General features: G+C 35.9%; 1 protein-coding gene across 4 annotated transcripts in view; it reads right to left on the reverse strand.

The window, feature by feature from the left end:
- Positions 1-24,104, reverse strand: part of TENM1 (teneurin transmembrane protein 1) — a 314,346-nt gene that overhangs the window by 226,781 nt on the left and 63,461 nt on the right. For all 4 annotated transcript variants that reach the window (XM_051630327.1, XM_051630326.1, XM_051630323.1 and 1 more), the window contains exon 2: positions 5,759-6,037. In XM_051630327.1, the coding sequence (XP_051486287.1) occupies positions 5,759-5,975 (217 nt within the window). In that variant the 5' untranslated portion in view covers positions 5,976-6,037. The remainder of the gene's footprint in view (positions 1-5,758; positions 6,038-24,104) is intronic.

Genomic DNA, 24,104 nt, shown 5'->3' on the forward strand with positions numbered 1-24,104 from the left:
CCGTGCTTCTCCAAATGCCTTATATTTATGTCTATGATGATAAGCAAAACTGGTTTTCACTGACCATGAGATGTTAAGTTACATGTGTTTAAATCTTCCTTCCTGGTAAGCTTAAATTTGCTGAACTCTAAAGCATAGCAAACCAGACTGCCAACTTCTGCACCATATATTTCTAGGGAAATAAAGTGCTTTTCAGCTCTGGAACATTTCTATTGTCTACGTAACCTCACCATTGCTAGAACGTCACAGAGAGCAAAAATAAGAATTCGATGGCAAGAGCATTAAGCTAAAAAAATCAAGGATGAAACAGAAGTGGCTTTAGCCTGAAGACCCCAGCTTTCTTACATTGAGACCCAGGCCTCTTCATGAAGCCAAAGGAGTTAATTCAAGGTCCTTTCCAACCTTAACCATTCTATCATTTAGATTGGATATTTAGAAGAAACTTCTTCACTCATATGGTTGTCAGGCACTGGAACATGCTGCCCAGGGAGGTGGTTGAATCACCATCCCTGGAGGTGTTGCAAAGACATGTAGATGTGGTGTTGAGAATTTACAATGGTTTAGAATTGGACTTGATAAAGTTAGGTTAATGGTTGGACTTGATGATCTTAATGGTCTTTTCCAACCAAAATGATTCTATGATTTAGCTGGATCTATTTATCTACTACTCCTGAAAATAATTTTATATACCTTCTGTACAAAACATTTAATATGTTACCAACTTGCAGCTTTCATCCTACAAAGAAGTTTCTTTATTTTTTGGGCAAAAAGCAGAAAAAGACAATTCTTTGTGAAGCTCTCTAAAACGTGCTTTCCTAGAATAATTAGCAATGCTGATTTTTTCACACAGATTTACCAGAAAATATTTGCTGTTGGATCCTCCTGCTAGGAATCACTCCAGTCTGCCTTGCCCATAATGCAGTTCAGTGTGTTTATCTTGCCAGGAAATACACGTTTGTCTAATCAGATATTTACCACCGTATGCTCATATTGTTAACGATCAATAAACTTTATCATGCCAATGACTCTATCCCAGATGCTTCTCCTATCAGGAATTCATTCCTCTAAACTAGTGTTTTCTACAAATCTATAATTAACCCAAAAGCCATAAAGCTTTTTTGTACTGCCAGTATTTACTGTAGAGTACAGCTCCTACCATATTTACTTTGGTGGAAACAGACATAACTGCAGAAGAAAACAGTTCTAATGATGTAAACATGTCACAAATAAGCTACAAGTGCAATCTATGTATGGTACAACTATGAGAACTTTTTTCCTCACAGCCAGGTCCACCAATGAGTTTCCTAGCAAGAACAATGTTTCTTACAACTTCTGCCAATTCTACCCCATCTCTTCAAAGCACAAAACACGGAGTTTACCAGTTCTTCCAAGAATTAATTAACAATGTTTGCCAATATCCCCAAACTATATGATACTGGGTCTGCCAGGAATTTACTTCATAAGATCCTCTTGCCAGGATGAGAGATCACAGATTTACATATCTTCAGATAAAAAGGAGTTTGAATATTCCAGTGACTAAGAGAATGCATTTTAAGATGCACACATTATGCAATTAGCACTAACTCTTCAGGAGTCCACGACTTTGTCAGGAGAGTTTTGTATCTGCTCACTCGGAGTTGTTAGACCAGTAAAACAGCTCAGCTTGAAACAGTCTGTGATGTTATTTGTTACATCTTGAATTCTTAAATAACTACAAGTTTCTCTCGCAACTGACTCCAGACATGTCCACGAGGGACATGGGCACTACACCTCAAGAATAACACCTAGAAATCACTGCATAATGAATAATTAATTATATGCTTACTGATGTACGTTTTTTTTTTTTCCTTCTCTGTGATGTCCAGTGATAGGACAAAGGGCAACAGGTACCAGCTGGAGCATAGGGTGTTCCACGTAAACATCAGAAAAAACTTCTTTCCTTTGAGAGTGACAGAGCACGGGAACAGGCTGCCCAGAGAGGTTGTGGAGCCTCCTTCTCTGGAGACATTCAAAACCTGCCTGGACATGTTCCTGTGTGATGTGCTCTAGGGGATCCTGCTCTGGCAGGGGGGGTTGGACTAGATGACCTTTTGAGGACTCTTCCAACCTCTAACATTCTGTGATTCTGTGAAAAATGTTGTGGAAGTATTCTATATTTGGGTATTGTTTTCCATCTTTAAAACAAAAAAAATTGTAATTTGCAAGATAACATGGCCTTTCAAACAAAACTTGGACACACAAAAAAAAAGTTTGCAGAATACTAACAGTGCTATTCGATTCTGTTGGATATACTTGAGAATCCTGAAGAAGTTTGCTTTGAGTTCATGCCACCCAGAGTTGTGGTTTATACAGTTTGTCTATATATGCACACATAAATACCAAAGCATAATGATTTTACATAATCTCAGATTTCAACTGAAACTTTTCATAGAAAGAAATCCTCATCATTGATAGTAACAACTATATAGTCAAACTGTTCATAATGAAAAGCTTCACAGAAATTGCTGAGATGTATCACTATTATGAGCAAGAAATCATTTTACTCTGAAGCTGTTCACTACATTCAGATGACTGCCTCATCTAATTTATACCACCTACTATGCTTAAGCAGCCAACATAAATTCTTCCAGTTTCCATAAACATCTAAATGGGTGATTCTTTGCACAAAACTGACTAGATCAGTACAGATATCACTACACATTTTCCTGTGATAAGCTTCTCTTTATAATTTTTTAATTTTGGAAACATTTTCTGCACACATTAGAGCTCGTTTGACAGCCAATCTCACCCTTCATCATTATCACTTAATTCATGACTGTTACTATGTGTCTTTTCTCACCTGTTCTCACATCCTTCATGGATCAAGTTCATGGACTTTATCCTCACTGTGCAATACATTAATTCATCACATTAAGTATAGGGTACTATTTCAGTTGTAGCTAGAGAAGAATATTATGTCAACACCCTGGGGATACAGCTGTGGATGCCCCTTTAGCTTTAATATGTAGAATTTTTTTTTTCACAATAATCTTAAGTGATGGCTAGGAGGTTTTTGGTTTTGGGGTTCTTTTGGTTTTGTTTTTTGGTTTTGGTTGGTTGGTTTTGATTCGTTGTTGGTTGTTGGTTTTTTTTTACATTTCAAAGATGACCAAAAAAGGAAAAAACTTTGTTAAAGAATCTGATGAGGAAGTTTAGAAAATAATGGATTAAAAAAAAATTCCATCCAGCATTTTGTGGATTCATGCCAAGTTCAGAGTCCAAAACTGAACTGTTTGTTGTTTTTTTTTTTTTAATTGATTGAGCAGCTACCAGTAATCACCAAGAACTCCCAAACTCCCAGGCTCTGTAGTGTGAAACCATTAGAACCATGATCAAATTAAACTTTGGCTGAAGTATTAATTTTTACACTCAGCTTTACAAACTTTTTTGCTCTTGTTTAAATTGAGAGCTCGATCAGTTTTGTGTTCCAAATCCATGCTTCTTTCCAGGTTCAGGTTCAATTTGTGGCAGAGGAAAACTGCATTATTTAAATAACTAGACATACACTTAGCACAGAAGTGACTCAGTTGCACCAAACTGAATCTGTCACAGTAGAAAACTACGATTTCAAGTACAACAAGCAAAGTTCAACTCCAGCCTCATAAACCAATACATGTTTTCAAAAACACTTTTAGGCTCAAAATCACAATATAGCAAGCAGTATAATATTAAATAGTAATAATATACTGACCTAGACAATTCAGGATAGAAGATGCCTACAGGCAAGCAAGTATTTAAGTGATGCCCTGCATATTGACACACTACTGTATAGGCTTAAGTGATTTTCTGCAAACATGGACATCAAGCGTCATACTGCAGCTTGAAGCAGTACAAGACACTATTGCCTCCAAGTAGAAAAGGATGAATGTTTGTAAAATAGAAGATCTGCAAATTCATACAGTATCTCATAAAAAATAATTTGAATGGCAAAATCTTGGGGCATATATTTTCGATAAAATCATCTTACAACACAAGTATTAAATACTTGTTGGTCTGCACAATAATGCTGATTCCTAACTGGCCAGTCCTGAACAAGTGAGGTAAGCTCATGCCTGACAACTTCTTGCAGAAACGCACACTAATTTGAACATTTCTTCAAAATTATTAATGCAATTCCTTTCAGAGGCACTGTTCTGGAAGAATAAATTCAACGTATGACACATTGGCTGGTTCTTACACCTGCAATAGAGTGTTTGCAACCCTTTTATGTGACCAAGCTAGTGTTGCTACAGCTAACATGAATACCAACAACAACAAAGCTTTGCAAACAGGGAGCTCTTCCAAGGCCCAGGACAATGCAGAGGTTATGCTTTCATAGTTGTGGTTATCAGTAATGATGTAGTTGCTTTAAGTAGATCTACAAAAACATTTGTCTCCAGTTACAACAATCTTAGTTAACCAAACTCTGATAACATCTTCAAGAACAAGTCATTTAGAAAGAATCAAACATGTATGTCAAGTTTTCTATACAATGCAATGTTCAAATCTGTATTCATGACTCCGGCTTTTCCAAATATTGTTTTTTTGTAACTCTTCAGAGGGAATACATCTCCATTGATTTAGGCTGTCTCTAGCAGCTAGGTATTATTTCTCCCATCAACTATAAGTACTTTCAGGCAACACCAGTATTATGAAAGTAACTTGATTCAGAGTATCCGCACTAAAAACAAAAATACCGAAAGAGCTACATAGCACAGCTATTCTACTTTTTGCATTCATTTACACATCACAGAGAAGACAAATTCTCCAGCTTCAAAAAATATTATTTTAATATTCAAAAAATTGGGAAAAACTTTTCTGAGTGGTGAGGGACTGGGTCGCTCTGGTGTTTGTTTCTTCCCTGAAGAGCGAGGAGTGACCACCCCTGGAACCCTGATGTTACCTTTAGGGGACAGGACTCTTTAACTTACACATATTCTGATTCCTAAATGTATTGTCCCTATCCCACCATCCTGCCCAAACATGTGACAGAGCTAAAGGCAACATATAAGCCACTTGTCTGTACAAAGCACGACAAAGGCAACGTGGTTTCTACAACCAGCAGCCTGTCAGGGAATGCTGTAGTAAATTCTGCTAGTTTCTTTCAATTTCTTAAGTGTTTTGCTTTCATCTCTAACCAAACAGTATCTTTATCTACCCTTAGTTCAACCACCATAAGTTCTAAAATATTTGACCTAACCTTCTGTCTGTACCATGCAAAAGGCTAAATAAGAAATTTAACTGTTGTTTTTTCTTAAAATACACTAGTTATCTTCAGTGTTTTTGAAATGACTTGGTTATTTACAGGATTGAAAAATTTGTCAAGTGGATCTCTGTATTTGAATCCATTCACAGGCTTTCTAAGCACATGCAGAGATAGCTTACAACCTCAACATTGATTTTATACCAAAATTCACATAATAAAGGGTGTAAATAATTAATCATTCAACATTAGTAAGAGTTACTACTACTGAAGTAATATTTATTGATAGCTATTCATAATATGGTCTCGAGAATATCAGTCCGTCTATTCTGCTAGAAAAAAGATTAAGTTAAAAAACCACAAAAAACTACCTACATTTCTGATATTATGGAATGTTTAAAAAGAGGTAAAAAGTAGGTTGTCACTACAGGCCTTTGAAAGCAAAGTGTTTGCTTGTCTGCTGACACCATGATATTGTTTCATAGTAAGTAATCAGGAAGTAATAACCATAATTAGTAGATAAAATAAACAATTTACCTTGTGTAGACTGGTCAATGTTTTTTCTTTTTCTGCTATGACTGTTGTAATTAAGTCTTAGCTCTTGGCTATATTCATTCAGAGTTTCTCTTGAGTCATAAGATTGCCTTTGCTTTCCTCCATCTTCACTTTCATCTGAAGAACTTGTGTAAGTTAGATCCACTTCATGTTTAACTTTTGACAACGGCTGGTAGGGTTTGCAGTCCATTTGCTCCATCTCTGATTGAACAGGCTCAAATTCATGAAAACAAGAAACTGGAACTCCTGAAGGAATTAGTCCTGGAAAAAACCCACAATAATCCATTTCAGATATCATATATAAATTTAGCTCACAAAGAAACAATTTTATTTTTAGCTGATATAAACCTATTAAATGGTATAAATATCACCATAATCCAGGAAAGAATCTGAATATATCACATTTTACTGTTTTGTTTGGTTGGGGTTTTTTTGTTTCTTTGTTTTTATAAATAGAATTAAAGCAACAGCAACTTGAAAAAACAACCCACAACCAAACACAAAACAAAAAAAACCCAAACAATAATGAAACAAAAAAAAAATCTTAAACACTATCCCATTAGACAAAGGAATAACTGTAACTAATGGACAAAATATGTTAAAAAATACATATATATTTTGTATTAAAGATAAGATGAACAGTTACTCCTTCTTTTAAGGGATGCATATTAATCTTAAGTGAAAAGAATACTTTGTATCTTTCAAAATATGAAGCCTAGAAATGAGGAAGTTCACTCTTCTGAAGTATTTTGCTGTAAATTAAATTACATTTAATCAATAATAAGAGACTTCACAGTTTAGAAAAACTACCAGACATAGTAAAAAAAAAAAAAAAAAAAATACACCAGACTGTTACTCTGCATTAGATACGATGGTTCAGAAATGGGCATTTTCCTTTTAGATTGTGTGGGCATTTCAACAGGAAGAAGCATCTGCAATACAATCCTCTTTTTCCCCTGCATCCCATCTAAACTCGTATCAATATGGGGACTACACTGGCCCTCAATGAAACCTTCCAAACTGCTGTTCACAGTTTTGTGTATCATTAAAATGATGTTCAATATCATTAAAGCGGATTGAAGCTGCTCATGCAACTGGTGCATTTGTCCTGTAACCTTCGCTTCATGAAGCCATTTCCACCACTAATTTTAAGGCAAACTCTGGTGACGTTAGCAGGGGCTATGACACACCTTTTACAGCAGCACTGTTCACAGAGAGCTCTCATAAAATAAGTATGGGGTGGGTTTTTTTATTATTAGTTATTTAAACTACCAGATGCTATTAACCTAGAAAATGAAATTTAACAAAAAAGGTGTAAATAAATACTATTACTAAATTACAAAAAAATATAGAAGTTAAAATAAATTTTGCTTTATTAAAGAGCAATTGCTCACAGCTTCTGAATTATTTTAAGGTCAGCAGCCAAGGAAAGTAAGTTTATTACCCAGTTTGATACCAACTCATTTCATATTTGCAACAAGGACTTCTGTATATTGCCAGCTGTGACCACATAATGTGAACCTCTAAAGTCAACTACAGAAAAAGTAAAAATACACGAAATGTGAATATAAAGAATTCCACAGAAAGCACTTGTTAAAGCACTGCAGAAATGAGTATAACTTCTGAAATTTAATTTTTGAGAAACAACCAATGGTAGCTCTCACTGTGTTCAAGCACAGCAAAACTTCATCTCCTGCTTGTGTGTCTTCCCAATACTTTGGAAAGGATCACCAGCCTGAGCAAGTGTGGAACACACTGTGCATGGCATGAAGAGGGAATAAAGTGTCTGATATAGTAACAGATCAAGAAAATCCAGGCCCACAAAACCCTTGGAGGGATAGCAGGAAGGGTGAGAGACCACTATGGTAGAAATAACACTGTGCAGAACATGTACACTATCTGGAGAAATGGGTTAAAGGCATGTCTTGCTTGAAACACAAAATCTTATGGAGTTTCATTCAGTCATTTAGCCTGAGATGGAATAGCTCTTCAGAAACAAATAAAACAGCACTGGGATAAAAAGCTCCAGCATTAAGAGAACTCCAACAATTAAACAGTTCACATCTACTCAACAAGGTGGGCTTGAAAATGTCCTAGTCAATAAAAAACCTCTTTGAGAGAGAGAGAACTTAATACATCAATTGAGGAGCTGCCTGTCTGCCAGAGACTGAGGCTGGCTGACAAGTGTGTTGTGGGGCTTCAGAAATGAACACGTCCTCTGAATTGATCACACCATGTAAGTTGCTGTAAAGATGCCTCTGTAGACAAGCTACTAAAAAGCACTACTTCTTCTCAAGACATTTTTGCCTAAATATTTCACTGCTATTTGCCAACATTGCCTGAGAAATTAAGTACTTATTTTATGAGTTGCTTTAATAGACTGATCAACAACAGAATGCGAAGGTGCTGTGACTTACAAGCACAAAGCTGGCTTAAAAGATTACCTGATGACTGTGTGGAAATGCCTACTGACAGGAAAAGGCCTTCCTATACAGCTAGTCTGACAGAACCAATGCAAATGATGCTATAGAAGCCAGACAAAAACAAGAAGAAAACAAGCGCCTCTACTAAGATGACACAGGAGAAAATAATTAAATTTTGCCATAAAGGCAACAAGTGTGAGCAGCCTCAGACCCGTGTGGTATATCCCACATTCAAAAGCACAAAACAATGAACCCAACAAATGTTGGTAAATAAGGTGGCAAACACAGCAAATGATTTAGTGTAAGCAACTCATAATAGACTCTATATATTCCAGGGCTTCTATTTCACTGTATTAGTTTCATATGTGCTATCTACTCATTTGTAAGGATGTGTGTTTTATGAAATATAAATTAATTTAAAAGCTCCATGAAAAATACCTTTAAAAGCTGTAATTTCATTATTCCTTGTTATTTAAAGGACGAGAATGATTAAAACTCTTGAGGAATTTATGATTATTGCAACCTTAGACACCACACTGCCCGCGCTCGGGGACTCTGCTGCGTTCTCCTGCCATTGCCGTACACGACCACGTTTCCAGCTGCAGGAGTACAAAGGCCTGGCACATGTCTGAGAAGCCACAGCTCAACTTTTTCTCAATATAACACTGTTCACCAAACCACCCAAGCACCAGACTGTAATTCTCACTGACTTCAGTGCACATTGCACAAGACCAAGATGCCTTAACGTGAAGTATCAGATGCTTTATGGCCCAACAGTGCAGATACAGATGTAATGCAGACAGATCCTGAGTTGCCAACTCATTCACCACCTGAAGGAAGAAAATCTTCAGCTCACCTCACTAACTCTTCCTTTCCCACCCCAACCCAATTTCACTAGCACCATCTAAAACACAGTGGCAGAAATGGCTCACATCAGGGCTGGAGATCCAGCACCAGAGGGTCAAATGTCACTTAAACTTTGACCTCATTTCACACAGGGACTAACTCGTGCTTCATTTATTTTTGCTCAGGGTGTTAAAGTCTCATAAAGCCACAGCTACCTGGCTTGATATGAAAACAGGTAATAAATCATTTGTAAGAACTGGAAAAATGCTTCATAAAATTTTTCAACAAAAAAAGCTTTTTACGAATCTGGAACACACAACAAAAACCAGATCAAATCTTCATGTTTTTCTAGAGTAAGAAATTCAGTTACATTTAACAAATGATGGAATGTTATGATAACTTGAATTTAAACACTGGCAGGCAATCAAATACTTTATTTTACATTTTTGTTTGGAAAAAAGCAACACAATAAACACCCCCAAAATGCTGGAATAGAGCAGGAGTATAAAGAATATTGCCTGCATGTTTACATGCGTCGCTTGAAATAACTTGGCTTCAAGTAACTAAACAAAATACCTAGCCAATCAATATCAACTTGACCTTGTCAGCAAAATGATAAAGTCTCATAAAAGCTTATAGTTCCTGTAAGTGACCTTTGTGTAAGTGCCTTAATGCTTTCTTCCTCACAAAGAATAGCACTTTTTTGACCTTTCCATCACTCTTCTACCTTAAAAGGTTTTGCAAAATATTTCACAAAAAAACCCTCTACAAAATACATAAATATTACATGTTTATTATGTATATAAACATACAAATATATGAAATATCTATTTAGGCACTGAATAGCAAGTAATTCTTAATCATAGATACAGTTTACAGTTACACTTGTACAAGGGTATACAACTAATAATTTAAATTCACAATTAAGCACTTTTGCAAATTCAAAAAAGTAAAAAAAGCTCTATTAGATGGAAAAACATCACTTTTAAATAAGAGAACTGCTACAGATATGTAGATGGATTTTTTTTCTTTTAAAGTGTACAATGATCATATTACTAGAAACTATTTTCACTTTTCACATGCATCAAGACCCTCTTATATGAACCAGCTCACTCATGTTCTGCTTAGATCAGAATCCTGCTTGCTCTGAAGCACAATGACAGGATAACTGTGGAGTAAGCCTGTAATGAGGCTGTTTGCACTGCACATACTAATCAGTAGGTATTTTATTAAAAAAAATTAAAAATCACTGCCTGCATTTATAGTGCCTAGAAGCCCTACACACAAAGACAGCGATGCCATAGAAATCATGCTACTTTAATAGCCCTTTGTATAAATTCTTATCAGGCTGCTCTGATAGGGTGCCCATTCCATTAGCACATTTTCATACTGATTACCTGCTACCAACCCCATCAGACCACCAGTGCCATACCCCGTTGCTTACCACTAAATCCAGACTTAGAGAAGTTAGGACATGGATGATGATTACTATAACGTAGCCCAACAGGGTCTTCTGGAAGCATTCAAGTGTAAAAACATGAAGAACTGTAACCTTTTTGGCCTCAACTAAGCATTATGTCCAATACTCGGATATACCAAAGTACACAGAATTAAAATGTATCTGCAGTTATGATGCTGAAACAACCAGGAAACAGTCCTTGTCTGCGTATCTTCAAAACCTAAACTCAGAAAGCAGGCTCCTGCAATTCCATTTTTCATTCTCAGAGGGCTGTTCAATCAGCTACAAAGCCTAGCTCCAGATTTGGTCAATTCTCCCCTGTACTTCTTTTCTTTCAGCATTCACCCTTATCAGAAAGTTACCATTTGCTTATTACCTTTTCAGATCACTGGTTTCTGAAAATGAACTACAAAGCATGTATTTCAGCTCTGGATTGCTGAAGGCAACAGAACTTTATTCTGCAAGTCTTTCCTGAAACACAAAACTGGAAAATATGAAAGGTAAAACAAAGCAAATGCTCTTGATTTAAACCTTTGAGAAATGCAATATCAAGAAGAAAGAAAAAAACCCCCAAAAACAACATGGAGACATATTCTGACCTTGTACATCCCTTTGAAACTATATCCCTCAAATATTTGTTTAGGTATGAGGAAAAAAAAAAAAAAAAAGGAAGTCCTTATGCCACTCAAAGTTCTCTGTTTTACAGAACAGTTACAGTGAGAAAGGTATCAGCTAAAACAGTTAAGCAGCAGTAGAACAGGAATAAATAATGTTTCTAGATGATGCATGGAACTGGATAGCACTATGAAGAAATTTGGAAAATCTTCTTAAGTTTAAGAGGATGGAAGCAGATCAGGAAGAAAGTCATAAAAACCAAGAAAGAGTAATTGAAAGCAATCCCTAAAAGATTATTGAAGAAACAAATTTTTAAAAAGCCAAGCAGCACCCAAAATTCATACGAACATTTTCTATGGATCATAAAATATCAACACATCACAGATGTTTGAAGAGGACATAATGAAGTATGGATTACTATATATATCATGCCCTGTACTCCTGTGTTATGACTGAAATTGTGAAATATTGAGACAATGTGATATTCCAGCCAGTGAACATTGTACATTTTAAGAACAAACATATGTACAGATAAAATGAAAACACTGTGAGAATACAGGTTTTAACATGTTTTTTCTAAATTAGATATATAAATGCAGTTTTCAGGGAAATACCATGGGTTTAACTACCTAGAAGATGTGTTGGTTTAACCTGTGGATGAACTATAATTGCCCATGCATTGATATCTGTCATTGTGATAGAGGCAAGTGGAATGAGGTTCATTTTCACATTAAATTATCTTAATTTAAAATTAGTCGAAGTCTAATTTAACTGTGGTTAAAGTAATTCAAAGTGTTGACCATTTTATCCAAAGTTTCAGAGAGAAATCATTGCAAAATAAAACTGTAAAGGAAGTCAGGATGTTGCAGTATATTTAGTGGCATATGGCAAGACTGAAAGTGAGCTGAAAAACATACGTTATGTCAGCTACTCAACTGTGATGCAGAATCTTGGCCAACACCTGCCCTTCACTTGGAGAATTGCCACTGACTGCAAAAATCACACAACTTCCTAATGTTTCTTTTTTGGAAACCCATCATTTGATGTTAGTGAGCACAAGTAGTGGAGATTCAAGCACAAAAAATCAAGCTCTACTGCTGTGGGACAAAGCACATTCATGATTCAGGGCGATATATCCTGGACAAGCTCAGAATATCTCTGAACTCAAAGTCATTCTGAAGAACTGTACTTAGGGAAATACAACTCCTGTTTATACTGCAGGACAACTCCTGGTGTGGACTTTTCATTTTAAATAATGAAAACACTGTGAAAAGTATTCCAGCATTTCAAAGCTTCAGCTTTAAATCCTGCAGAACTAGAAACAAGTCTGAGCTTAACTAAAATTAACCAAGTGCTTGACCTCTACAGATTTGGTACGGAACACACAGGCACATCATCTGATGCCTTTGCAACGTAATTCCTAATTGTTTGGCAGAGACAGTATATGGAAAGAGGTAAAAAGTTTGGCTTACATACAAGGTTGTATGTTGAGAGTGCAGGACCAATTCCTATATGGATCTCTCACAAGTCTTCTCTTACTCTAGGGAGGATGTACGGTCAGCCTTGTATTTTCTTAATAAAAGACATTAAATGAAGAGACTAGAATTGAAGAAAGGTATGACCTCCTCAAGTTCAAGTATGCCTGGGACAACGAAGCTTCCTGCCATAGTACAGGAGGTTTCCAATATATACCAGACACTTCTTTATGTTAAATATATCCAGATGAAGTGTTAAAATGGAAGGTCAAGTTAGTCTCCACCATTTTGCTTACTGTTCTGGTGTCAGGAGTGTAATTTTGCATTGTAAAAATCTAAACTTACAGGATTCCATTTAATAACTGAGTTATGAAAATATAGTTTAATATTGTAGCTCTTCTGAACTAAGGAGGTAAAACAATATCACATAGTGCATATATATACAAAGACATTAAAAGTGCTTTAATTTATCTAACAATATAATACAGCAAGATGAGGTGTACACATACTTATGCATATGCAGGTAGGAAAAATGGAATCTTAATTTCATCCAGTAGAAAGCAAGTATTGTCCTCTGCAAGGTATGCTGCTTTAAAATACCCTGACATGCAGCAAGTATTGTATTTATTTATATGTGACAAGAAAACTGAAATGTGCTTCGGCTTTGTTGACAATGCAAATTGTATAGCCATCAAATTGAGATAATTATTGCTATGACTCTTTTCCAACTGTGTGCTTAATTAAGACGATCCAGTAAGACCTAATTAGCATCAATGTAATTTTTAAAATCCAATTTAGTAGCTCAGAGATTATAGAAATTGAAAATAACATGTTCCATTTAGATATTATTAATTTTTGAGATACCAATTTAAATTTTATAGCACAATAAGGTTAGCACATGAGAATAATTTACAACACATCAATACCATGGAACACCTGATAAACAGTCCAAGTATTAGACCAACAATGACACTAGGATGCTCTGGCAATTAAAAACATTCAGCTAACAATTTTGTCAACACTTTCACTTTTCTTATTTCTAACTAGAATAAATTAAGAAGTCTTCACTTAACTAACTAGACTTGCTCACCAGAGTACCTACGGATTATCAAAACACAAGTCTAAGTACCATCACACTTGATGAGACAAAAGCTTTGATCAGTTGACATCACAGTGATCAAAGACAAAAAAAGGGAATTTTCCTAGTAATTGGTTGTGATTTTTTTGTTTTATTTTTTATTGTGTTTGTTGTTTTCTTGTTTGTTGTTTTTTTCACTGTTTTAAATTATTTTTAAGTTTTCATTTTCCTATCTAAAATAAATCCCACAAGAATTGAGGTAGATCTTAGGGAGTCTTAGCAATTTTCTGTTCTATTTGCAAAACCAAAAACACCACCTAAAAAATAATTTCTGAGACAAAACGCAGACACCAGCTCACCACTTCCACTTGAATGTTGCTAATAGGACACATTATCTTAAATATTATCATAATCTCTCTAGCATTGTATATTCCTCAGCTTTACTGTGGCTTGTTCATATTTAGATTGATGACCTTTTTTGGACCATTTATTGTTTTTACTTTACAACTTTAGGATTTCTAGAAGCAGCATTAATTCAACAACATATGTATTCCCAGTACAGGCTCAAAATGTTGGTGCACTTACAGCAGGGATATGATCTATAGTTTTGTGCCTTGCAAGCACACCAATATCCAAACAAGTTATCAAAGCAGTGTGTAAGAACTTTCGTGAAGCCACCATTATTCATTACACACAGTGAACTATTCAATCTTTTCTTAAATATTTAGTTTTCTTTACTTTTGTTATTCTAACTCTAGGAAGAAATGCCATTATTATACAGTTTTGACATCACCTACTAAGTTAAAACTTAAAAAGCTTTTCAGGCATTTGAAGTGCTTTTTGCAAGATTGACCTGACTGCTGCCTGACCACAAGACCAACATCTGCATCACCTTCATTTGAAGTATCAGTCAGGGTGCTACTTGTGTGCCTGACACCTTTATGCCTGAGAACTGATCTTACTGTTCCTTTTCTTCTCACTTTGATGTCTGTCAAAGTATTCATTGTCTACAAGTGCCATTGTTCTGACAAGCAGACCCTCCCAATGGACTTGTACTCCATACTGTGGCTCCCAGAACTGCTATTATTTGAGCTGGTGTCAGATTGATTTTCTTTCTGTTCATGATAGTGCTATGATCTCGCAGGGTTGAAATTACTGCTGATTTATGCCTTGATGCAACCCCTTGAGAACTGGCTTATATCAGCATGTCACCTATGAAAGGGTACATTTGAATCCTCAGAGATCTTTTTGGTGGAACCTTTGTTCTCATTACAATAGAGAATCCTTTGTAATGGATGTTTGCTAGAAATTTCTCCAAGTATCAAGAGTCTTCTGTACTGCAAACTGAAAGTGCATTATGCATCCATTTTTACCATACTGTATCTCTTCTTGGCAGAGATTAATTTAAATTCTCCATCCATAACCTTATGGTTTTCACAAAGTGATCCTACCATTTTCTTCAGCACTCCACAAAGACAGCACAGGTTGTGCTGGCACTGAAGAACAGGAATATTCCCTAGCTCTACGTCTACAGGCTGTAACAAATATACATTAGGGCTTTGCTGTCTCTTTCCTTCACAAGGAAATGTGATAAACTAAGAACATACATTTATGCCTCTAGTGTGTTTGTTGAGCAATAGTCTTTTATGTCAGGACCTTCTTTTATTTCAGCTTCTAAACAGGAAATAATTTCTTCTACTGTTTAAGCATTATTCACATTTTTACATATTCTGCCTATTAGCATCATGGACAGTTTTTGCCCTCTCATTAAAATTAGCCTCTTGCCTACATCTCTGTGAGCAATTTCCCCATAAAATTTAGCATCTCTGCTTCAAAAACACACTAATAGCAAGCATTGATTTTACATTTAAACAATTCTAATAAGGTAAATTGCAATTGCAATCTTCTTGCCTGTTTTTAAAATCAGTGTCTAAATTTTTATTATTTCCCCATCCCCATTGATAGACCTAATTTAGGTAAACTACTTATTTTCTTTTCACATATGTTTCCCTCATGGTGGAAGATAGAAGACAGACATGGGGATTCAGCCATGTTCATTATGGTTTTATAAAGTACTTGGCCATGTAGTTGCATAGTAATGTACAATACCATACTAGGGAAAACTTTTTAGGCAGATACAAAAATACCATACAAAGTCAGACACAAGTCCAATGTTGCACATGAATGTGTTCAATTATGTATGAAAAACAATTACTTTAGCAACTCCAAGTTCTGCTGTCTTAAAAAAAGATCCTCAGCTCCCTAGAAAAGAACCATTTCTACTCAAAAATATTAGGAACAAGTGGCTGTTTTTAGTAAACCATTACTACATGAAGCACCTTCTCAGCTCTTAAAACTCCTATTCAGAATAAGAAAAAACATTTCAAATAGGAGTTACTGACCAATTCCTGTTTGCCCATGTCTTCTTTCAGTATAAGGGCTGCCCTTTCTCCCAATTTAGGTACCATTAGTGCCAATACTACTATTGTCAATAGTACTTTCAAGAATGCTACAAGAGGGACTGAAGCAGATATATTTTTTTGGAAATTTTTATTCTGCAATAACCAATTTCTGTTCAAAAGCAAGTGGGAGTTTGCTGCAACTGATTCTTCCTACTAAACAAGAAAATAAACAGAGATGTCTAAGAAATCAAGGTGCCCTACTCTCCTGTTTAGGTGCTGGAAGGAAGATGAACCTTCAGAAAGACATCAATAGCCTCTGTATCCTCAACAACTATCAAGGGAGAACAAGGTAACTACAACTTTGGTACATAAGTTAGGAGAAATGAAACTGTGCAACACCATTATTTTTGGAATAAATTCTTAGAACTCTAGCTACTTAAGCCCTTATATCATATAGCTGATACATTCCTACCACTATGATCACCCTGCTAAAGCACCAAAACATTTTCCTTAGTACTTGTGCAATGACTCCCCATTGAGCTCAGGTCCCTTTCTTCAGCTGAAATACCAGAGGAAGGAGGAAGAAAGAGAAGGATGAAACTGAAATATGTGGCTCCTGTCTGTTGCCTTTACACAAATACACACACACACACACACACACACATCTCTATACTAGCTGCATTTAAAAAATATTTAAAATGAAATCAGAATCATTATCCCTGTCTCAATATTAGTATGTGCTTGCTGTCTTGGTGAATCATTTTTCCTCAAGGACATTGTGTGGATAACAATTCTGCTCATGTTAATTTTATTTACATTGGGAGCACTGTAGTGCACATTTAATGTGAAGCTGTGAGCAAGAAAAATGTCGCTTTCCTTTCCCAAAGCACCAAAAGGCTCCTTTTACTGTCACAGAGCACAATTATATGTTAGGGCTTTGCTGTCTCTTTCCAACCAACAAGGCAAGAAAATGACCTTTCTTTAACCTATGGCTGAATTGCATTATATTCACTTCAGTGGATATCTGGTTTTATATTCTCCCGTATCAAGTGCCTTCTTATAGAGGTTATCAGATGGGCACCTGCCTTTCACATCTGTTAGTCATTTCATTTTTTCAAAAAAACTTGATTTCATGTTAACTCTCATCTCACATTTCATACCCTGGTTTATAACATTTGTAAATAACTGAAAACACTCAAAACTGCAAGGAGACTGTCAGAACCATGTGCTGGTTGGCTGCTACATTTTGCTTCATCACACGATCATGTAAAAGGTCGGGAAGAAACATCCCACATACGATCACTCACTCCATGTAATGCTTTGGACTTGTGCAGAACAGCAAGGCTCTAAAACAATCCCAGTTCCCTCCTCCATCCTGTGAAGCAATTTGCATGCCTGGTCTATCTTGTTTCATGGGTAGCTTGGCAATGAAAGGGAAGAGCCACTCCCCACAGCACAGGTATCTCAGCTGCTCTTCGGTTTACATGAACAAGGTGCTTGGGAAGCAGAGAAATGTAGTCTGTGGCATTAATGAAGGAAGCCACTGCTGATTGCACAGAGAGCAAGTCAGCAGCAGAGCATTTGCAAACATGAAGCTGAGTGACAAATATTGCTGAAGAAAATTGCACCATACATCTGCAAAGGAGTATTATGTTTTAAAATTAAGAAAGTTCAGAGACAAAAGGGCACCATGCAAATCATTACTTACACACACAGCCGTTCTCTCAAGTAGCCACATAAATAAAGTCCCCTAGAAAACATTTGGCATCACGGCTGGTCTGGAGAGAATTCTGAATATTCATTTCAGTGCTCTGAGATGCACAGGAGATGCAAGGTTCAGCAATTCACTATGTGACAAGAAATTTTCTGTCGATTGTTATTAAAGATGACAGATTAGTACCTCCCGTCTAAGATGGAAGGATACCCTGCTAAATGCTACCATTTTACCAGCATGTTGTCTATTACATTAATACTGAAGGTGTTATTAACATGGAGGAAAAACGTGCCTGTAGGCACTGAAGGAGAGGGGCTAGTAACAGATACTGCATTACTGTTGTGAAGAACACTCTTCCCTTAAAAACTTAACTATGAGTTACTGCTATTACATGACACTGAAAATGAATGGAAAGTACCAAACATTGAAAATAAAATGGAACAGTCATTTCTTGGTCTGTAGTAAAAGAAATCTTTATCTACAGTTGAAGACCTTTATATACATGCAGAAGCACTTCATGCCCAAGTGACTGTCAGCTTATGAAATGTCTGGGGCCCAAACCCCCCAAAAACCACTGTAGATGAGGAGTGTGATCCTTTTCCTGAAAGCACAAGTCCACATATATTTATTACTAGATCACATGTTCTGACACATGTTTCCTTGCTAAGCATCTAGGTCTCAAGTAGTGGTATTTGTTTATGATTTTCCAAACATATATATATATATATATATATGTTTCATATATATATATATGCTTCAAAAATAGTGCAAGGGTTTTAATCTATGCAAATTTTTACTTTGTAGAAAAAACACAGAAATTCCTCCCACACGGAGAACCTACTTGTAGTTTTATACCTTAACCTCATAAAATTACAAGGAACACAAATCTATAGTCTAAACTATAAACATTAACATGAAATTTGCTATTAAAATAGTAATTATAGGGCCTATTCCTCATTTCAGCTCCAACAATTCCCAAACCTGTTATTAACAGCCTTCTAGCTAAGCCTTAATCAGGATTGGAGACCTAATCACAGTTAAAATATATATAAATCAAAATCTTATTCCTACTCCTACACACAGTTCTTATAACAGACAACTGAACTATATGTGGTGAAGATGCTGTGAGAAAAACAAGCCAAAGAAATGAAGTGGCTCTGGTCTTGCATGCATGGCTGCTTTTCTGCAAACTGTAGAATCTGGTCCCAGAGTGACATCCCAGCTGGAGCACTTGGCAGGGGAAACAATTATTTTTCCAGTGGCTTCAGCTGATCAATATATTTAGAGAATGGAGCACTGAATGACAGAGAGCATATTTTTAACAAAAAGAAGTAAACAGTCAACTTGTTACTGGAAATAGCTGAATAGTTGGAGGAAGGAAAAAATTACCATCAGTCAACTAAGAGAAAAGAGATTTTGTTTCAGTTTTTCTTCTGCAGCTAATGGAATATTAAAAACAAGGTTAAACTACAGTTACATAAAGCTTTACGTAATAGCTATTGTTGCCTAATAATACAACTACACAACTTAATTGATTTTAATAAATTTAAGGACAAGTACACATACAGAATTGGACCAAGTATTCCAGGGCTCATTGGAACCATTTTGAGGTATTACTGTCTCCAATATCTTGATGGTCAGCAGGCTGCCTATGTCAGATATTTCTATTTAGAATTTTTTTTCCCCTTATGATTTTAGTTTCACCTTCAATTGCTAGAAAATTTATTGGTCTTAACCACTTTCATTTCAATTGATATTCAAGGAGTTTTCTTCATACAGAAATGAGCAGCTAATTCTACATTTGAAAATCATGCCTCAACAACACATTGATTTGCGTGACTTTCTGTGAAACCTTCTTGTTTAATACCTAAAAATGCTGAGAACTAAGCACGATTTCCCTCTAGCTCTTGTCAAACTTTTTTAAAGTCAAGAGCCAGGAGTCTTGTAAAATCTTGTAAAGTGCAAAGGTCTTTTGTTCTTCAAAGTTAGAATCCTACCTAAGATTCTTGCTTACATGCAGTGTCTAGGAAAAAGTAGGTGTCCAAAACATTGTGACACTAGTAACTTAGCAAAACAAATAAAAAAAATGATCCTCCACTTTAGTGGGGGATGAGAGAAATTTTTGTATGTTAAAGAAATGCAAAAACATAACGAAAATGTGGCTGCACTAAACAGACACCAAGAAACAAAATGGTTGGAATGTGAATGCTTTCTTGCTTGATAATTTTATAATTTCCGTGGAAAAATGAGCTCATTAAGATTACAAGATTACAAACTTAAAAGTTACATATTAAGGTCATCCTCATTCAGTATTACAAAGTGAAGCTTGACTAAATAGAGTGAAACCACTGGAGCAGCAATACTCATCACTTTACTGACCTTGAAAGTCAGAAATACGTTGGTTTTTTTTGTTTGGTTTTGTTTGTGGGTTGGTTTTTTTTTTTGGGGGGGAGGGCTGGTGGGAATAAGCATTCTTCTAAAATGTGCATTTTTTCTAAAATGTACACACATTGCTCTAAACCTGGATGGGAACTGCACTGACGCACAGTGGCATAAAGGAGCGTAGACTTAAGCTTCATGCATTTAAGCACTATAATCCTGTGATTTCTTCTTGGAAGTTCAAATAAGACAACCAAGACAAAATTTACAAAAGCACTGGGAGAAACACGGAAAAAAACCTGTCTTATTAGCAGCTTGAGAGAGTCCATTTTACAACCACAGATGTTTGGAGGCTGAACTACTTCTATAAGTTGGCTTTAAACCATCTTAAGCTGTATTACAGTCCAAACGCAATTCAGATAACAAACTGTATTAGGTGAGTTTGGAATTAAAAATTCTCCTTAACCATTCAGTAGAAGGAAAGTAAAAGGCAGTATTTCAGTGAAAGTGTGTGGTGCAAAATGTTAAAAAATGAGCTAAGAAATCATTACTTTTTTTGGATAACATCCAAATGTTGGGGCACACAGATCCCAAATTAATCAGTTGACTAAAACACTGCAGAAACGTATCTCCCTGATGAGTTTAACGTAAAAGAAAACATGAGAAACTGAATTCTTATAGCATAGATACCTTGGCTGAAATCTGGAATGTAATCAACACTATCATATTTACTGAAAGTTAAAGACTTAAATTATTAAGTATCATGTGTTTGTCTACCAAATTTCAACTTGCTAATCATCAGCTAGCCTGATCGTAATTTTCCAAGTCAAATGGTTGTAACAAAAGCTCAATAAATGTTTAATAACAATCAAACGCCCTTTAACATCAAAACAAACAACACAAACTTAAGACAGAATAGTTTCACAAACATATTAAAATGGAAGATAGACCTGCTAGGGATACTGGTGTTCATAATAAAAAGCAACCTCTTAACATAAATGTATGCACTGCTTGCCTTGACACGGTAAGAAAGCGATACAATTAGTCATCTGTGTGGCTGAATTAAAAGTAGTAGTTAATATTTTTAGCTAATGAATTCTAATTCTCATATCACAAATTTAACCTTTAAACTGCAATAATAAATACATTTGTGAAAAGTTATCTTGAACATTTAAGAATCAAGTTAAAACTGAACCATTCTGCCCATGAGAAGTATCCTGCTCAGAAAACACAGATCGATTAAGAAAAGGCACAGTATTGACAACAAAATATGTAGAAATCTATTGCTGCTCATTCCCACTGACAGGGATATTGGTACTGCACAGCCTGCATCATGTGGTCCTTTCTATCAGGTCCATATTATTCCTAAAAACATAACTAAAGAAATAAAGAACAGTACTCCCAGCTGTCAGGTTTTCAGTTCAGTAACCAGTGCTCCATATTCCTAGCCTTTGAAAGATTATTTCTGATTCAGTCACATTAACCAGTGAACTCCACAGTCACTTTTGATTTTGTAATGCAGAGTTCTTTTCTAAGGATTAGGTTGATCTCAGCAGAGATGCACAGATTCCTAAGAAGTGAAGGTCTTCCAGATTTTAAATATATAAATAAATAAGTTCAAGTTAATAGTCAGAAACAGCCTAATCAGATTGAGGTTGTGAACTCTGGACTACCAGTGTTTTCCAGCAGCTCCGGAAGCTTAACCCACATGTGGATATGATACAAAACATATCATATATTCCCTTGCAAGACATTAAACCTATCATTTTGGTAAAGGAAACAAATATCTTTGCTAAATCTAAGAAAAGATTTACCAAGATCTTTAAGCGAGCCATCAAGGGCTACAATTGTTGCCCTGTTATTCCTTCTTCTCACAACAAACATATTTATTAGTGTATTCAAATTCACTGCCATTTGAAAGAAGACAGTTAAGCAAATATGTCAATAGGAATGTATCAGAGTCCCTTCTTACAGCAGCCTCTTGTACCAGCATTTAATTTAAACTCCAGAATTTCAGAACTACTCCACTTCTACAGGCAGTCTATATCTCCAGTATTTTATGCTCCCCTCAGCATATCACACCACCTTTCCTCCTACCTCACAGAAGGCTTCTCTGCCTGTGAGACAGCCAATACTACCCTAAGAGCTGAACACAGCTCTGCTAAAGGTCTGACAATTAACAACGATATAATTTTGTTTTAAAAAAGAATACACACAAAACGTCACCTCTCATATGTTACCATGTATACGAATTTTTTCCACTACATTAGAGGATAATTTTTTTATCTAGAAATTATTATTTCTAGTGGCTTATTTTTACAGATAATGGTACCTTTATAATACTGGATATTCCTAATAAACAAAATCAGCTCCCCCACAAGATGCTTTAGAAGTCATAACTACTTCTAGGGCATACAAGTGTCAAGGTTTCCTCAGTACCCCATCCACAAACCAAAAGGCAAGGCTGCATTTTAAAATAAAATTAGTACCCATTAAAAAAACCAAGAAAATCCTCCCATATTACCTATTCCTTGAATTACTCTTAAGAAAATATGGCACTTCATCTTTATCTATAGTGATAGTAAAGGGACTAAATAGTACAGAGCTATTTCAAAGTACCAATTCATTAGAAGTGGCATCATGTACACCATGTGTAACTTAGATTGTCTTATTAGCAAAGGTCATCCCCATAGTCTAATATTATTGGGCACATTTTACTTGTCAGTTAAGCTTGGATGAATACTCACAGTTAACAGATTGAACAAGCCATGCAGATGTTTCCTATCAGCTCTTGACAAATGAGAGAGATAAGGCCATACAATTATCATGACTGAGTTTGACATGCTGATATCTGTATAACAAACTGTTCACAACTACAAGCAGAAATTAAAACTCTGCTGTGGAATTGAACTTATCTCATAGCTAAGCTCCTGCTCTTTCCCACAACAACTATAATGCCAGACAAATATATGACATTTGCCATCGCAATAAAGTTTTCGGGCCACCTAAGCAGTTCAAATTGATGTATCTGTTTTACAATGAATATGCAAAATTGCACTTCTTTGAATTTATGAGTAAGAATATTTTTAACTGACAAATTGCTTTTTTGTAGCTCTTTATCCAAAAACCTAGAAATGCTTTTCTTCTCAGTGGTGCCCTCATGTTCCCTCTTTGGCTTTCTACACCCCTTGGTCATCATCTCTGATTTTCCTGTTGCTTCACTTGAACTATTTTAGGTGCCTTCTTGTTTACACTCCATCAAAGTGAAGGTAGCATGCTCATCTACAGCTCAGATGGCCGCATGCTGCTACACATGCTGTTTGCAACACGTGATCATGTTCCACATTTCAGCTCTCGTCTATAATACAAGTTAATTTTTGCTTATGCTTAACCTGAAAGAGCAACAGGAATTCCTGTAATGGCACTGAAATTCATGCATAATCCTGCTTGATTTACAATGAAATAAATCACGTTTTAAGAACATGTGATTTTGGAATATAAGCAACCAGTCTCTGAAGGCTTCAGAATATGCATTCTGGCACTTAGCTATTGGAAAACACATGACTGTCACTTTCTGAAGTGCTCAATAGAGCTATACAATCCTCTCACTGCCAAGCTCGGGGTAAGAAAGACCCCTAGTGTGGCTGAGTTTTTCCCTGCGCATCTGGGGACAGGATCCATCCTTAAACACAAAGGCCAAGAGGACAGAAAAAAAAGCCAGGGCTACTAACACATGTATCATGGCTATTATTTGCCTAGGAGCATTAGAGAAGAATTGCCATGGAAAGCAGCATTTTATTGAAAGAAGAAAAGGTATAAAATGCTACTAACCAAGAATTGTTTTGGGACAATGTTTTCTCCCAGGATCAACACCCTGACAAGCAGAGATCTTCATGGACCGCAGCAGAATTCTTACCACTGTCCTGTCTGCAAACCC

This window comes from Apus apus, chromosome 12, assembly GCF_020740795.1.
Source record: "Apus apus isolate bApuApu2 chromosome 12, bApuApu2.pri.cur, whole genome shotgun sequence".
Lineage (NCBI taxonomy): Eukaryota > Metazoa > Chordata > Aves > Apodiformes > Apodidae > Apus > Apus apus.